The sequence below is a fragment of the Lygodium microphyllum genome, unplaced genomic scaffold (assembly GCF_053477565.2).
Source record: "Lygodium microphyllum isolate KBCC unplaced genomic scaffold, Lygodium_microphyllum_v1.1.10 scaffold_131, whole genome shotgun sequence".
Taxonomy (NCBI): domain Eukaryota; kingdom Viridiplantae; phylum Streptophyta; class Polypodiopsida; order Schizaeales; family Lygodiaceae; genus Lygodium; species Lygodium microphyllum.
The window spans coordinates 129773-148482 of NW_028229614.1; the positions used below are offsets into that span (position 1 = coordinate 129773).

The window sequence follows — 18710 nt, forward strand, 5'->3', positions numbered from 1 at the left end:
AAATTACGGCATTTGGCATGTAATAATGGAGGCCATCTTGGAGTCTTATGATCTGGCACAGCTTGTGACTAAAGCAATTGATTGTCTAGAGATCAAAGAAACTTCCACTCTTTCTCAAACGGAGAAGTAGCAATTGGAGAAAGTTCACCCACATTGGAACAAGTTGAATACCCGTATTCGCTCATTCCTTTTCCTTTCATGCACAGCAACTACGATTGCTCACATTAAGCATTTGACAAGTGCTCATGAGATATGGTTGGAGTTAGATCAGCTCTACAATCAGATAGCACCTATGAAGCAGGTTTCTTTGGAACTGCGCATGCAAACTATGGACCCAAACAAATCCGCCTCCACATGCGATCACATCAACAAGCTCCAACAATTGCAGATGCTGATTCTAAATGCTAGTAAGGTACTTTTGTCCAAAGGTATGGCAGTGACGTTGTTGTCAAAATTTCCTCCTCAATATGGAGTATTTTACTCTTCTTTGATCACTTCAAGACGTTCCTATGACATTACATGGGAAGAGTTCATACCTATGGAGTTGGATCAAGAGGAGCAATCCAAGACATTTGATCCTTCGAAGATGCAGTTGAAGGCTCTTACCGGGGAAAGCTACAACAAGAATAAGGACATGAAGAAGGAAGACAAATCCAAGAAAGCTGAAACCACCCTTCCTCCTCAGATAGGGTGGTAATAACTTGATTGAACAATAATTACAACAGGTGATTAATTCACATAAATTGAAATACACACTTTACCTCTTAAATCTTGGACAATGGACAACCTATTGGCCCCAAAACCGGTGCCCCTTGCACTATTTCTTTAAATTTTATTGCAAATGGATGGAGTACAGCTTAGATTCTCTAAAAAAAGCTTAAAGCACAAACAAATATTTTAAAATGTACTTTTTCCTAACATGGACTCACTAGCCTTTGGATGTTATTAATCGGTTGCCATAATACAGATCAGCAAGTCATGCTCACCAATATACAGATCGGCACCAAACAGTTCTATTTCCGACTACTTTGGCAATAATACAAAGAATCTCTCTAGTTGCAGGACTAGTCCTCTGTAAATTGTAGGTATAGAATGCTGATATTACAACAAAATGTGCACATGCAGATATATGTGGCACGCATGTGTAAGAGAGTGCCACAGGCTTCAAAATTTGAAACCTATCAGATTTCAACAATTTTCTCTAACACGGAAAAAAGAGCACACTCCATCATACAAACAATGTAGTTCCAATTGAACGTGCATGCCTTAGCTCTAAATAAATGTCCAGCTTACCACTCTTATTATCTCCACCTCCAATAATATACCAATCATCACCAACTGTGACACCAACATGTCCAGCTCGAGGAGTTGGCACTACTCCTTGTGGCTGAGGCTGTGACCACTCCATCTAAGAAGAGATTCCACATGCACACGTAGTAAATGATTAAGAAATCTTGCAGAAACTAAGCATACTAATCGTTTGCTTATTGAAACTAATAACACGTGACAAAGCATAAAAGAAAGCTAAGGTGCTAAGTAAATAAGAGCCATGGCTTACAAACAAACCCAAACAACTTAATGTTCACAACTTGATGTTTCAAAAATGATAAACCTCACATTGTTTTTTTCAACAGTCAAGACATGCCACATCCTCAATGAATCCAAATAGAGAACACTTGTATCAACTTACAGTGTCGAGGTCAAGGATGTGGAGATCATTAAAACAGGTGGAATGTGAACCTCCACCAAATACAAAGAGATAGCGACCTGCTTGAACTGTAGCTGTGTGATCAGAACGTGGAGAAGGTGGTGTTCCTCTGAAAAATTAGAACAAAGACTAAGTATAATATTAAAAGGGAAAGGGGATCTCATATGTGTACACACAAACTCAGGGATAGTGTTGTCTTACACAGCTTCCACTGCATCCCAAGTCATTGTTTCAAGATCAAGAATGTTAAGATCATTCAACAGGCGCCGCTTGGAATCTTCTCCCCCAAACATCACTAAATTGGAACCAACCAAGGTAACTGATTGGCCACCCCGTGCAGCCTGGGTAAAGGAAACCTCATGAAAAAGTGATTGCACAAAATCATAAACACACAACACATTGATGGCCAGAATCCATACAGGAGCTTTTCCGTAGGACTTCAAAAGTGACCACGAGTTTGTTTCACTGTCAAATGCTCGCACTGAAACAAAAAGACTATGTTATAAGACATAAAACTCAACTATTTCAAAACCAGTCTTACACAATTATGTTTCCACAGTACCTAACACTGTGTCAGAAGGATCTTTAGAATGTCCAGCAACAGCAAGAAGCTTATTACCACGTTGAATCTGGCAACAATAGTAACTATTAAAAGCATTGGATGCAATTTCTTCATGTAAACCAGTTGAATTTGTTTATAATACATCAGTTGGCAATTAGTTGTGCAAAATTTATAAGACCTGAGGTCACCCAAACAATTTAGCCAAATGTTGGAAAAGAACCAAAGAATTTACAAACACAGAGCTTAAAATACAAACCAAGCTGTGTCCAGCACAAGGCGGCAAATGGGATTCTCCATGTGGAGAAGTAGAGGACATAGTGGACTTCTGCTCCACTTTTGACCACATCAAAGAATTCAAGTCAAGCACCTAAAGAAGATCAACAAAAGAACACAACTACGTATACTTATTGGAATGAAGACAATACGTCACTAAAAACTGCTGTTAAAGCTTTGGTAATACAGCTTCATTTTAGACCATGCTTGCAAACTCTGGAAAGAATCAGACTGGTCATCATGCATTGCACTCAATAATACCTGCACATCATTCAAATATCGTCCATTATGATTGCCTCCAACTATATACATCTTGTCTCGAATCACTGCTGCCGCATGCTGAAGAATCCATAGAGGAAGAATCTTACAAATGGATCCAACAGATTCAATATGCCATATTCTAAGGAAGAATTTTCAATTACCTGATAGCGTGGTGATGGCTTACGGCCTGATACTTGAGGAGTCACCCACTTATTCTGGATAGAAACTGCAGCTATCCCCTCCACTAACACATCCTTATCTTCTGTCTCACCATTTTCCATAATCCTTTCTTGTTCAGATAATGAGTCTGTCTGTATGGGCAATGGAATACCTTCTCCTGTGTTGGTTTTGACCTCTATAACTGAAGGCTCCTACAAATACAAGAAGATGATGCAATGACTGCATGTCAGATCAAACAATGTGCATAATGATCAACAAAAGAAGCTCATACAAAACTCCTATTTGCAATTAGCTAGGATGAGACTCACTAAAATCTGCAGATCATACATCATCGGAATAGCAACCCCTTCTTTCTTAACTGTGTTCAAGCATGATGGTGATGACTAAGCTAGAATCAAGGACAGAGAATGTAACATGAATATCCCCTGCCACAAGCTTTTCTGACTCCCCTGTTCATGGCTGTCATGTTCATGAATCATCTCTCACAGACTTGGATTATCCCCCTACCCTGGCTTAGACCAGTTAGCGCAAACTGATGATCCACGTCCCTTTTTAGCCACTTCATCTTAGAAAACTGGCCAGTCAGTTGTGTCAAATACTAGCTGGCATGGGCGTTTTGACCCTAAGACTTTGTAACCACATTCTCATTAGTCATGATAGTAATTAGTTCCGCTTTTTACTTAAGAGATTAGAACTGCCCCCCTTAGGTGAGATTATCCCTCAATGATCAGATCAGACTAGAGAAAAGGAAATCTACACAATAGTTCAATCATTAACCCCATCTTCATAATGTGTCCCATATTACACTGTAAAGAAACCAGATAGCTGGTTCACTTACACAGAATCTAACACTGAATTTGTCAAAACCTAAGGGGCATGCAAGTGTTCCTGTCTCATATTTAAGTAACTTTTTCTCTAGAGGTCTCTTTGAAAATCTTTGCATGCACATATTAAACCTCTAAGAAAAGAATTAATTAAGCTTTTCAGATCTGTTTCTCATGTGATCCTGGTGATGAGTCAACATTACACTTGTTTACCATTCAAACAACATTCTTTCCCCCTTAGCTACTGAGAACTTATGACCACACAACCATGTACAACATCCTTGAACGTTCCCCCATGACCTAGTTTAGACCACTGCCAGTAGCTCTCCTAAGCAACTTGGCCACAAATGCCTAAGCAGGTCAAGCTAGCACCCACCCAAGAAATTAATCCTTTTAACCATATCCTAGCTACTTACAATTGTGTCTCCCAAGGAGTACACACATATCCATCCCTTCAAGAGATGGGAAAAAGAAATTAGTAAAGGCTGTTGTCTGCAAAGATAAGAGACTGCCACACAAGCTAAGAAGCAAGTAGCTGTCAAATCAGCAATCTTCTTATGGATATTCAAATACTCAGCAACCGAAATTCCTTGTACGTTACTTTCCCCCTGCATCCTTCTGGGCATTGATGGTTTACAAGCACATTAAGCACCAACTTCAAGATCCACTCACATTGCATCACAATCACAGCACTGCTCATCTTATCTAAGACTTGCAGCCGTTAGAAGACATAAACAACAAATGACGGCAACTTAGTCACAGATCCAATTGATCTACACCCTATCACACACATTCACATAATGACCCGCATTACTGCACCAAAATATGAGTCCTGCATCAACATCGCTGTGTTGCTCATCTTTAGAGTTGTAGTCTCCAGGTAACCGTGTAAAACTCCTCACCTCCACAAGCATACAATTGCTTTAGCTGCAATGCTGATCTTTAGAGTTGTAGTCTCAAGCTAAACATGTAAAACTCCTCACCTCCACATACATACAATTACTTTAGCATGTATAACTGAGTACATAAATGGACCTAGATAAAGATCAAAACATAGCAATCACCTCAGGCCATTGATCTTGCACCTTAGAAAGCCAGGCTGGGTCCTCCTCCTGTTACACATTCATGCAATTTTGCTTATAAGAGCCCTAACCCATTATTCTCGAAAAGCCAAATACATTTTTCCAACCTGCTTAACTGCAATGTTTACAAGACATACCTCTAAAATCTTGACAAAAAGCCGCATTGCCTCAATCGAGGGCATGCTAGGGAGTGCATCCCAACTGCAAGAGATTAAAAATAAGCATGTCATTTGAATGAAAAACATAACTCACACTCTCCATGTTATTCACATCCAGCTACACATGAATAACAATGATTAAGTGTGCCAAAGAAACATGGCATTCAGTAAACAGATCAAACTGAATACAGGCAACAACTCAGAAGATTTAGCCAGCAAAAAATCTCATATATACACAATCAAGATACTAGAACCACATTAACTATGTGTGCTCACAATAAACAATAAATGATAACGGTTACATTTGATGTGTAACACCAAAAAAACAGGCACTACACCTCAAGAAACTCCAATTCTCACAGAGAGAAAAGAGAGGGTGAACAGAGAATGAATACAATGACTTGTACAAAACTCATGTTTGCACTTCCAGTCCCCCATAATAAATTACATTATTTTTCTTGCAGCCTGAAACAATAATACTGTACATTCCAAATCAAAATCCAGCATCTAATCACAATTACTGCTGTGATGCCAGCGCCTGCTGCTTCTGGGGACACCTACAGCCCCTTCCACTTCCCTGCCTTATCCACCACTTCTTCTCAGCCCTTTCCACCATCTCTCTCTTGCCCGCTACCTTCCAAGTTCCAGCTCCTTACACACCATCTGCCAGCTCCCTGCAGTAGATATGTCAATTCATGGTTGAGTCATGTGTGTGATTCAGTGGGCTAGGGCACCAATATATTTCCTAGATTATTTAGGCATTTTATGTGGCATTTATGATGTCTATTTTGGGCATTTTAATGCTGGCCAACCTGCTGCCATTTATGGCATTATTTTTGCCTATTTATTTCAGCACTCCTCCATAATCATTATATTCATCATCTAATAGGTTTTGGTGGAGGGAAGGAGCAGGTGACTCGCATTGTTTCTGTACTATCTCATATCTTGGTATATGGATTCCATTTCCCAAGCATCTCTTTGTTTCTGGGTTCTTTGTGCAGTGTTCTTTTCTTTTGCAACGTTTCTCTTTCCTTTCTCTTATGTTCAGCAGTTTTCCACGCTTCCGTTACTACATCCACTTTTGACATGGTATTAGAGTGCAGGATTATCGTTCCTACTACTGTTTTACACTGTTTCAGGTCTGAGTTTTGACTTTTCATCTGCTATTTGGACCTGTTCTGACTGCTGCAACTGATTTCCAGCCTATGCAACCATCTTTTGATCATTTTCAACCTGTTTCATCAATGTTTTGCAAACTGCCATTTGTGTTTGCTGTTTTCTGGGAGCGTTTCAGGGCTGGGGACCTGTTTTTGACCCTTCTACATCAGCGTTTTGGTGTCTCCTGGCTGAGGCAGCCTGTTTTCTTGTAGGATGACTGCATTTATTGCTGTTCCTGCCTCTGCTTTGACATCAGCGTCTACGTTTTGCTCTTTTGCTTTTGTGCAAGGCTAAGTGACAGGTTTCAACCTGTTTTTTGGTTGTGTTTGATCCGTATTTTCCTTTGTGATACACTACTCAACTTTAGAGAGGGTTCATGTGCATCCATTTGTCTTGTTCTCATCACTACACTTTGTTTACTATTGCTCTTTTCTCTATGTGCTTTCTTTTCTCCAAAGGACTCATACAATCATTGTGAGTCCGTATTTTTGGCATACTTTTCTCCTTGCAGATCCCCTATCTTTCTTCATCTTCTTTGTATCTCCCTCCTCATGGCTGCTTTGGCATCTCCTCCCAATAGTCAGTATGCAAAAATTATTTACTCACCTACAAATGTTATATTGGAGACTTGCTGTGTTCAGCTTCAAGTTTCTCTGAGGATGCTCTCTCTTGGTGCTTCAGATGTAGGCAAACTGTAGGTATACCCATGGAGGCAAACTATGGAGTCAATTGATCCACACTCGGGAGAGACTAGGGGGATACCCAGGCTGCAATGATCCCAAAAATGTGTGTGAAGTAGGTGGAACACCACCCGGCTGAGGGAAGGATGAGGTCCTAAAGGATGTGCCTATGTTTCCATAACCCCCCGGTGTGATGTGTGGTGTGACATGAGGTGTCCGAAATGGAAATGTAAATGGTGTGAATGGAAGTGGAGAAGCAGCAGAAGAATGTGGTGGGATGGGTGGGTTTTGAAAATATGGTGTGTGAGATGTAGATGCATTTTATTCATTTTTATCATTTAATGATTGGAAATGAATGTTGGAAATAAAGGGTCATTGAGCCTTTTATTGTGTTCGGCTGTGAACGCACCCTTACACTTTGTACTTAATATATATTCAAAACCTAAAATGTGGTACACTAGTCATTGTACTGAACATCAAGTGTCGTGCTCACTCTTTCTCACTCTCTACTGCTCTCACCTCTCCGCATCTACACTCTCAGCTCAGCTCGCAACCATACCTTCACAACAAACTGGCATCAGAGCATACAAGTTGTGCAAGTTTCCCAAAGCTAATGATGGACATCAAGCCGCGTGACAGGCGAGTAGGAACTTCACGCATCAACTGTCAGTGTTTGATACGTGCAGAAGAGGCAAGCAGACTAGATGGGCATCAGCCATCAAGGTTTGACACGTGCAGAAGAGACAGACAGACAAGACGGGTGGCAAGTCGCAAACGTTGTAGGCAACCAGGCTGCAAACGATCAAGTTGTAGGCGACACGCTACACGCTGCAAGCAACCAAGCCCACGCAACACGACGACAAGGCTGCGGACGTGACGGGCAGACACGCGATGACCAGATGGGCTACCTCACGTGGTAGGAGGCGAACCGTTGAACAAATCACGCTGGTCACGAACCTGACCTCTTAGTTATCATTCTTTTTTCTTTTCCTTAACTTCTGCTGTCATTTTACTGGGCATTCACACGCAAAGGGACAAAGTAAAACTTTGCCCAAGAAAATTCGGGTTTTTCTTGGATCTAGGGATTTTAATGCAGAAGTGGACAATCTGACTCAGAAATTGCGAAATTAGTGCACAACTACCTGTGAAATTTTGGGGTTTTTTCACATTTGGATGAAATTTCTTCAATTTCAGTGAAATTTGTGCACACCGGACCCGAAAAATTTAGGGCTTTTGAAAAATTTTATCAATTTGTGCAAAAACTACTTGCTATATGCATTTGGGTACTTGAATTGATGCAATTTGAACAGATTAGCCTTTGGAGCAGAAATTGCAGTGAAATTTTGGGGATTTCACATGTAACTAGTGGCTTGGTCTCTAATTGTGTCAGAAATTGCTTGAAGAGTGCTGCAAACGACATTTTTTAATTCTGAAAATTTCTGCAATCTTGGGATTTTCATTGCTGGATGGTACTCTTGTGCATTGTGGTCACTTGTGTAATATTTGAACTTGCCTTTGGTGACTGGTTAGTCAAATTGGGGCTGCAAATTATGGCTGGAAAGAGTGACAGCAATAATCTTTTGCACATTAAGAAGCTTGAGGGTGCCCATAATTTTGCCATCTCGCAAAAACAACGCTACAATGTCTTGGTGCAGAAAAACATGTAAAGCCCATCAAAACAAAGGCAATCAAACCAGCAGACATGGAACAAGACGAGTGGGATGATTTAGACGAGCTTGCTCGCTCTACCATTGAGCTCTCAGTGTCAGACAACTTGCTCTTCAACATTAAGAAGCTAAATTCAGCATATACAATGTGGCAAAGGCTTGAAGAATTGTATGCTCAGAAAATTGCAGCCAGCAAGGTTTATTGGCTAAAAAATCTGATGGACTTTCGCATGAAAGAGGGTACAGCCATGTCTGTACACTTGAATGAGTTTAACTCAATTTTCAGTCAGCTAATTGCTTTGGATTTTCATATCGATGAAGAGTTCAAAGCCACCTTCTTGCTATGCACTCTACCTAAAAGTTGGAATACTTTCAGGACAGCTTTGAGTAATTCGAATGCTCAGCTGTTATACTCTGATGTAGAGAGTTCTTTGTCGATGGAAGAACTCAATAGGCAAAACAACTCAGCAAACAAGTCTTCAAATGCATTGCACACTAGAGGTTGATTCCAGCATAAGAGCAATTCTCAAAACCAAGCACGCAGTAAGTCTCGTGGAAAGAATGTGGAGTGCCATCATTGTGGCAAAAAGGGACACTATAAAAGGAATTGCTTTCAGCTAAAGAAAGAGAAGGGTAAAAACAAAACCAATGAAGCCAACAAGGCTGAAAACAAGAGCAGTCTGCATGCCAAAAAGAGGAATGTGAAAATAGAGGAGGTTAATGTAGTCACTCATGATAATGACAATGATGACGATGTACTTCTAGCTTCTTCTTTGGATGCACGTGCATTGATTGCAAATTCTAAGGATGACATTCACACTTGGATACTTGATTCAGGTGCGTCCTTTCATGTCACACCACATCATGAGTGGTTCTCTAACTACAATGGTGCAGTACGTGGTGTTGTCCATTTGGGGGATAACTATGCATGTAAAATTGCAGGTATTGGCAGTGTGTAACTAGAATTTCAGCATGGCTCCATGTTTGTTTTGCATAATATAAGACATGTACCTCAGCTCAAAAAAAGCTTGATCATGACAGGGCAACTAGATGATGAAGGCTATCACACTACCTTTGGGGATAGCAAATGGAAAACATGTAAGAGCTTCCGCATTGTTGCCAAGGGGTCCAAAAGTGATACTCTGTATCCTTGGCACGTATCTAGTGTGTGTGACCATGTTGTCGCCATAACTGAGCAGCCAAGTGTTTCTTTGTGGCATAACCGATTGGGACACATGAGTCAATCTGGAATAAAAGTGCTCTCTCGTTTGAGTTATTTACCATGTTTAAGATATGTTGATTTTGAACAATGTGATCGTTGCATCTATGGTAAACATGCTCAAACGTTACACAAAAAATCTCTTTCTCTAAAGTCTTCACCCTTAGAGTTAGTACATTCAGATGTATGTCAAATGCCAAGGTTATCTTTAGGGGGGAAGAAGTATTTTATTACCTTTGTTGATGATGCCACACGCAAAGTTTGGGTTTATCCAATCCGTCGCAAAGACGAGGCCTTGGATAAATTTAAAAAATTCCTAGCACTTGCTCAAAATTAGACTAGCAAGACATTAAAATGCCTTCGCTCTGACAATGGTGGGGAATATGTGTCCAAAGCCTTTCAAGACTTTTGTGACAACAAAGGGATTAAGAGGGAGCTTACTGCTCCTCATAATCCACCCCAAAATGGTGTTGCAAAGCATATGAATCGGACCATTCAAGACAAGGTCCGTACAATGCTGTCACATGCTACTTTACCCCATGGTTTTTGAACAGAGGCTATTATGACAACCGTATACTTGATTAATCAATCACCAAGCAGGTCTTTGGGGAGGGAGAGAGTTCCCCAAGAAGCGTGGTCGGGTAAGCCACCTTCGTATGCACACTTGAAAGTGTTTGGCTAAGAGGCATTTGTGCACATACGTAAGGAAAAACGCAGCAAACTTGAGCCAAAGTCCTGTAAATGTATTTTCGTAGGATATGGTGATGAAGGTGAAATGGGGTATAGATTATGGGATCCTGAGAAAAGAAAAGTAGTAAGCAACAATGATGTCATCTTCCGAGAAGATCGCATGCACAAACAGCCTGAAAGAACAGAGGAAGTCAAAAGGGTTGTATTCCGGGAGGATGTACCAATAGCACAGCAAAGAATGTCCATTAGACAGCAACAAATACCTGCTGAAAATGCAAGGAATGATGCTGTAAATGATCAACAAGATCTTGCCCATGATGTCCCACAAATTCAGTAAGAACATGTGCACCTGGAACAACCTAAACCAGTTATACAGCAAGCTGTACCTACAGAAGAGCAGGTTGTTAATGTAGATTTACAGACTGAACAACCAGCAAATATTGACCATTGGGTCCGTAGGTCGATCAGAGTGCAAAGTAGATTTGTTCATGGAGTAAACTATGTGGTTGATTATGTCATGTTAACAGACTATGGTAAACCGTCATGCTTCCAGGAAGCAATGGACAGACAAGATAGTAAGAAATGGCAAAAAGCAATGCTCTCAAAGATGGAATCTCTCATGAAGAATGGCACTTGGGATTTGGTACTTTTGCGAAAAGGACAAAAAGTGCTACCCTACAAATGGGTTTACAAAATGAAAGTCGCTTCTGGTTCTTTGCCCAAGTACAAAGCATGCTTGGTTGCTTAAGGATACAAGCAAGAACATGGAATTGGTTTTGATGAAATCTTTTCTCCTGTAGTCAAAATGACTACTTTGCGAACCATCTTGGGCTTGGTTGCATTTGAGGACATGGAACTCGTACAAATAGATCTCAAAACGGCCTTCTTACATGGTGATCTGCATGAGGAAATCTATATGTAGCAGCTTGATGGTTTTGTTGCAAAGGGAAAAGAGCACATGGTATGTAAACTCAATCAAAGTTTGTATGTGCTGAAGCAAGCACCACACAAATGGTATCACAAATTTGATACATTCATGCAATCTCAGGGATTTCATCGTTCTCAAGTTGATCATTGCTTATATACCAAAAAGGCAGCAGATGGCAGCCTTCTTCTCTTGGTATTGTATGTGGATGACATGCTACTTGCAGGCAAGGATGTTCATGCCTTGGACTCCTTGAAGCAGAGTCTACACAATAGCTTTGATATGAAAGATCTTGGTGAGGCAAATCACATTCTTAGCATGCGTATACTCCAAGACAGATGAAAGGGTCTTCTTTATTTGTCACAGCAAAAGTATATTATCAAAGTTTTGCAACATTTCAATATGGAGGGAGGGAAAGCTATCGATGTACCATTGCCTCCATATGGAAACTTAGTGCAGATGACAGCCCTACATCAGATGATGGGACGGCTGAAATGGCCAAGATACCCTATGCTTCCAAATAGCTTGATGTATGCTATAGTTGCTACACGTCCTGACATTGCATTTACGATGGGAGTGGTTAGCAGATACATAGCATATCCTGGCAAAAAGCATTGGGAAGCAGTGAAGGGTATCATGAGATACCTTAAGGGCACAAAGGATTTGTGTATCTGCTTTGGTAAGCAAAAGTCATCTGTTATTGGTTTCACGGATGTAGACTATACTGGCCATCCTGACTGCAGGAAATCTACTTCAGGATATGTGTTTATGTTCACAGAAGGAGCAATCTCTTGGATATCTAGGCTGCAAAAGTGGCTGCCACAGAGGCATGCAAAGAGGCTTTATGGCTCTCACGTCTCGTGAGAAAGCTTGGGATTACAGAGGTTCCTATCCTCCACTGTGACAATTAGAGTGCTATCATGCTTGTACGGAATCCTGTCTTTCATGCAAAGACAAAGCACATACAAGTGAAATATCACTTCATCAGGAATATACTTAACAGCAAAGGCATAGAGCTTGTCAAGGTACATACAGATGATAATCCTATAGACCTTCTCACGAAAGGTCTCCCAATCGAGCGGTTTGCTCATTGCCGCCAGATGATGGGGGTTGGATAGTATATACGTCTTTCAGCTTTATACATACATAGACTTAGCTGATTATTTTCTCTACCTTCACGCACGTTGCCTTTAGGTAGGAGGTTGTTGGGAATAAAGGGTCACCGTGCCTTTTATTGTGTTCGGGTGTGAACGCACCCTTACACTTTGTACTTCATATATATTCAAAACCTAAAACGTGGTACACTAGTCATTGTACCAAACATCAAGTGTCGTGCTCACTCTCTCACTCCCTACTATTGAGAAACCCTTCACCCGCAGTTTGCGTTTTTGCGTTTCTGTGTTTTGCATTTAGGGTTTGCAGCCCCAAAAAGGGGCGTCATCCTAGACTGACTATGCCTATTTATAGGCCACTCTCTCATTCATTCCTCACGGCTGATTCATTCAGTCCGTCACCTCTTCTCTCCAACCTCTCCACTACCCTCACACCCCTTCAGGAGGACATTGCGGTTCGTGATTCGTGGTTGTCTTCATCATCTTCCTTGTGCTACGGCACCCTTGGTCCCTTGTATCACATTCACTCCATGATTTGGAACTTCATCATTCCATTCATCAGAGTTTCTTCTCTCTTCTCTTCTCTTCTCTTCTCCATGTTTGCCGAGTTCCTCCCCGCCAACCCTACTGTCTCGCTGGTACATCATCTTTTGACATGGTATTAGATGTGGATCTGCTCAAACAGCGGCAAAGATCCTCCACTCCAGTGAAGGCAAAGACTGGTGGCGGGTTCAGCATCCACTTCTCTTCTTCTTCCGTTGCATCAAAATCTCGTTTTTGCAGATTTCAGGTGTTTTCAGCTTGCTGCCCACACCCCTTTGCTGCCCACACCCCTTTCGCAGAGGACATTGCAGTCTCAGCTGTCCCTTGCTGTCATTTACAGTCTGGCGCATGTTTCCAGCCTTCCACCCACAGTTTGCAACTGTTTACAACAGAACAATTGTTTCTGATCACTCTCCACTCAGAAAACAATCTCGTTTTCGCAGATTTCAGGTATTTCAGCTTGCTGCCCACACCCCAAACACGGAGGACATCGCAGTCCAAGCTGGCCATTGCTGTCTACAACAGTCTGGTGTCTCTTTCCAGCCTATCACACACTGTTCGGAGCTGATTTCAGCATATTGACTGCTGCTGTTGTTTTTTCCTACGTTTTTAGTCCTCTCTCCTACTGACGTTTTTAATATTTCTCTCTCCTACAAGCTGTCCTGCTTGCATTTTTAGTCTTTCTCTCTCGTACAAGTTGTCATGCCTGCATTTTTAGTCTTTCTCTCTCCTCACCTGCGTTTTTCTACTGGTTGCAACCCCTTACAACTGGTCGCATCCTCCTCCCATTGGCAGCTCACTTCCAGCCCTTCCACTACCCTCCCACCCCTTGAGGCGAACATTGCGGTTCGTGCTTCACACTGCCCTTACACCCCTTGAGGCAGACATTGCAGTTCGTGGTTCATGGTGGCTGACCTCTTCCATCTTCAACAAGGCACACTGGTATCCATGGCTTCTTTACCAACACATGGCCAAACTACTGGGTGCTCCTACTATGGAATCATCGGATACACCATCAATGCTTGCCGACTTCGACCTTTGCTCCCCACCCCCCCCGGAGTACATGCGTCTTCCACCAGGCACTCCTTGTGCCACCACTCCTTTCTAGGCCACAGAGATCGTTCTGCATCGGCTATCAGAGTACTATGCTCAAGGCAATAAGACGTATCCGATGCGCACTAAGTCCTTTCGAGCACATGGAGGATCAATTGGTGCTACAACCTCCTGGAGATCGTCGCAATGTCAACGGTAATCTTCTCCCACCTATTTTCGGATACAGTGGCTTTCACAACCTACCGCTCTACAATCCGCTCCATCGAGAGACAGTGATTGTTTGATACCGTCTCCTCATCAGTCTGCTCCTTCAAGAGATAGTGGCTGCTCGACTCCTTCCTCTTCTTCGGCTGCCCAGTCCGCTTCACTGAGAGACAGCAATTGTTGCCCACCTCTTGCTCATTCTGAGCCCCACCCTTCCCCACCCTCAACTACTCAGGTTCGAGAGGCTACCTCTGGGAGCTCTTCGGCACCCCAGATACCTTCTTCGGCACTTCTTCGTCATTAGACATTTTGGAGTCCGTGATCCATGAGTTTTTGGATTCCCTATCTACTTCAGAGGGGGATTCAGAGGGGGATGTTATTTCTTTGCCCTCAGAGAGGGCATCTACTTCTTCTTTGACTTCAACGGAGACCCCTCCACCTCCCACCTCAGAGGGGGAACCTACTCCACATGAAGTTCTTCACCCATCCTCCACTTTCTTGGGGTGGCTGTCCTCGACCAGTCATCTCTTCTACTGATACCTAGGATCTTTAGGTACCACCTAGATCGGGACCTTAGAGGTTCAGCTGCGACTTGGTGACGAGGCCTTCGTATTCCTTCCAGCATTTGGATGCACAGAGCTAGTGGCTTCTCTCCCGAGGTTGTGTTTCGGGTTCTCCAATTCCATCTGTCTACTGGTCTTTACTGCACGTTCCCTTTCCGATGGAAATCTTGGATCTTAGGGATCCTCTACATCTTCTTCCTCCTCTACATCTTCTTGCCTTGGTCACTTGGTCAACATAGAGCCACCTCCCAAGATCAAGTACAAGCATATCCTTACGGTTCTCGACACCACACAAAGTCTGACATTCCTCCTATGCATTGCATGTTTTCATCATCTTTGTACTAGGGCGCTTGGGCAAGTGAACAATTTTCCCACGAGGAACACTGTCCAAGTGGCACCTGCTGCATGAGCATTCTTCAGCATATAGCATTGCATCTCCACCTCTCTCTTCTCTTATTCCCCTTTTTGGGCCTGAGAGGGGGTGTTGAGAAACCCTTCACCCGCAATTTGCATTTTTGCGTTTCTGCGTTTTCCGTTTAGAGTTTGCAGTCCCAAAAAGGGGCGTCATCCTAGACTGACTATCCCTATTTATAGGCCACTCTCTCATTCATTCCTCACGGCTGATTCATTCAGTCCGTCACCTCCTCTCCAACCTCTCCACTTTCCTCACACCCCTTCGAGGGACATTGCGGTTCGTGGTTCGTGGCTGTCTTCATCATCTTCCTTGTGCTACGGCACCCTTAGTCCCTTGTATCACATTCACTCCATGATTCGGAACTTCATCATTCCATTCATCAGAGTTTCTTCTCTCTTCTCTTCTCTTCTCCATGTTTGCCGGGTTCACTTCATGTTCCTCCCCGCCAATCCTACTGTCTCGCTGGTCGATCATCTTTTGACACCTACTGCTCTTAACTCTCCGCATCTGCACTCTCAAGTCAACTTGCGACCATACCTTCACAACACTTGCTATATGTTGATGACTTACTCATCACAAGCTCAGATTCTGCTGCCATAGTGGAAATCAAGGCTAAGCTTAAAGCTACATTTGAGATGACATGCCTTGGTTTGTTGTCCTATTTTTCAAGGATGAAGGTAGTTCATTCTGGGGGCTCTATTTTAGTGTCACAGCAGAAGTACACACTTTAGCTCGTGGAACAGTACACTCTGAATCAAACACGGCCAGTGGCCACGCCTCTAGATCCTGATATCCACTTGTCGAAGGATACCCTACGACAGCCCTTCAATGAACATAGCGATCGTTCTGTTGTAGAAAAACTTCTTTAGTTAATTCACACTAGGCCAGATTTAGCTTACTCAGTTAGCATACTCAGTCAGTATTTCACAGCATCTAGGATGTCACATTGGATTGCATGTCTTCGTGTGTTGCGTTATTTGCGGTATACTTATTCTTATGGCCTGACATATGGTTCTGGTTTATATTTGCAGGGGTACACTGATTCTGATTGGGCAGGAGATCTTGACACCTAGCGTTCCCATGGCGGCTATCCCTTTACCTTGGACACGGCTCCCATTTCTTGGTCCAGCCGTAAGCAGGGGACGATGGCAGCTTTTACAGTCGAGGCTAAGTATCAAGCTCTCTTCGATGGCACTACCAAGGCCATCTATCTAAGGAGTTTACTGGCGGCGCTTCACTTTCCATGTGACTCTCCCACAATTGTCTACTGCGACAATCAAAGTGTCATTGCCCTTGCGGGCAATCCGATCATCACACCATGGACACGGCATGTGGGAGTCCACTTCCACTTTTCCAGAGAGCAAGTTGAGTTAGGCATTATTCACCTAGAGTTTGTGCCATCATCAAATAATTTTGTAAACATCTTGACCAAAGCGGTCAACCGGCCAGTTCTTCAGTACCTACTACCCACGATCGGCTTGGATACACCCTCTCCTACTTCTCCAACTTGACGAGGAGAGGGTGCTTTCCACTTTCTTTCCCTTCCAGTTTGAGAGGGGACAGCTTCTACTCTTGATAGTGACAGTGATGATACTTACAGTTTTTTTTTAGACATTACATTCATTTATTCTTTTGTATTGTATTATGAACATTTGTAACTTCATGCGCACTGTCAAGAAGATATGATTGTAAAAGGGCACTTGAACAAGTGAACAATTCCCTTGAGAGGACATTGTCCCAGTGGCACTATTGCATAGCATATTGCATAAGCATAATATCTTGCATCTCCCTTTGCATTACCCCATACATTGGCATTCTATTCATGTAAACATGCATCTGTGCGCATTTATCCCTTTTCGGTTGTTCGGAGTGGTCGACTCTAGGATCCACCATATTTGTGGCATTGCGAATAGCAGTCTTCAAGGCAGTCTTTCCCAGCTTGCTTGCTTACTTTGCTTGTCTTGCTTGCTTGCTTTGCTTGTCTTGCTTGCTTGACATATTTGCTATACACACACCTTAGTCAATTTCTTCGTCATCGACACCAAATAATGGTAGGGATAGTATGCTTGTTTTGTGAAGGTCTTAGGTCTGACCATCCCTTATCACTCTCCCATTTAGGGCATGGAACTCGATAGGACGAAAACTTATTTGAAACCCTCACTTAATACTTAATCTATCAAACCTAAAGAGCCCTCAACAAAACAAAACAAAAAAAAAAGTCCATCGCTAATTCCATCCACCTTCATAGGGCTTGGTAGGCCACTAGGCAGCTGACATGCACCCTTTGTCTAATGCCCTGTCCTCTCTAGGGTGATCACTTGGGCTTCCTTAGTAAGATAACTATCGCCTTTGTAGTCTTAGTAGGCCACCTAGGTAGCTGACACGCACCCTTTGTTCGATGCTCTGGCTGCTTTGGGATGGGACGCCTTGAGGTAAAAGATAAACCAAAAAAGGGCTTGGCTGGCCTCTATTCTCGTGGCACTATTGTTGGGCCTGAGAGGGGGTGTTGAGCTAAAAATGCATTAGCTTTACTTAAACAGCCCCAAAACATGCTTAATTAATGAAGAAACCTTGTTTATTTAAAAGAAACACGATCCTAAAGAGTTTCTGTGTCCCATAAGCACAAACCCACTTGGGAAAGCCCAAACTTTCTATAAATACATATGCTACCCTCCATTCAGCACTCAATCTCGTTTTTGCAGATTTCAGGTGCTTCAGCTTGCTGCCCACACCCATTCGCGGAGGACATCTTAATCGAAGCTGTCCATTGCTGTCTCCATCAATTGGCACCCGATTTCCAGCCCTCTTCGCACAGTTTGAAGCTGATTCCAACCAAACGACTGTTGCTCCTGTACAAACCTGCTATCGTACAGCCTGCCACGTCATCATAGTCCTGCAGCCAGCGTTTTTAGTATTTCTCTCTCCTGGAGGCTGCATTTTTAGTCTTTCTCTCTCCTGCTGACTGTCCTTCCTACGTTTTTAGTCTCTCTCTCACCTGCTCCTACAAGCTGCGTGTTTAGTCTTTCTCTCTCGTGTAAGCTATCCTGCCTGCGTTTTTAGTCTTTCTCTCTTCTCACTACTGTTTGCATTAGATCCAGCTTCTCACTGCTGCGTTTGTTGGTGTTCGACATCCGAAGGCTGCCTTGCTGCGATTCAGGATCCATTCAGAGTACAACACACTCTCCAGTTCATTATCTCTGCCTTGATCCTTGAGATACAAGAGTTCGAGGTACAGTATTCATTCACTACATAGTGTGTTTGCTGCATGAGCATCGTATATTCAGCAATCATATTACTTCATTCATTCACTGTGTTCATTGTCTCTGAGTTACCCTAACCCTAACTGTGTTCTTTTATCAATCTATGCTTTGTTGTACGGTTTCTGTTTATGTTTCTGTGTTACGGTATTTCTTTATATCTGGCTCAAAAATAA

The 18710-nt window shown here is 42.6% G+C and overlaps 1 protein-coding gene across 1 annotated transcript in view; it reads right to left on the reverse strand.

Moving 5' to 3' along the window:
- The window catches only part of LOC148008439 (acyl-CoA-binding domain-containing protein 6-like), a 48201-nt gene that overhangs the window by 7944 nt on the left and 21547 nt on the right, over nucleotides 1–18710 (reverse strand). The window contains exons 3-12 of the mRNA XM_087674211.1: nucleotides 5028–5091; nucleotides 4873–4920; nucleotides 2966–3175; nucleotides 2805–2882; nucleotides 2527–2637; nucleotides 2271–2337; nucleotides 2128–2189; nucleotides 1910–2049; nucleotides 1691–1817; nucleotides 1294–1408 (exon numbers count right to left, since the gene is read on the reverse strand). Coding sequence (XP_087530337.1) covers nucleotides 1294–1408; nucleotides 1691–1817; nucleotides 1910–2049; nucleotides 2128–2189; nucleotides 2271–2337; nucleotides 2527–2637; nucleotides 2805–2882; nucleotides 2966–3175; nucleotides 4873–4920; nucleotides 5028–5091 — 1022 coding nt within the window. The remainder of the gene's footprint in view (nucleotides 1–1293; nucleotides 1409–1690; nucleotides 1818–1909; nucleotides 2050–2127; nucleotides 2190–2270; nucleotides 2338–2526; nucleotides 2638–2804; nucleotides 2883–2965; nucleotides 3176–4872; nucleotides 4921–5027; nucleotides 5092–18710) is intronic.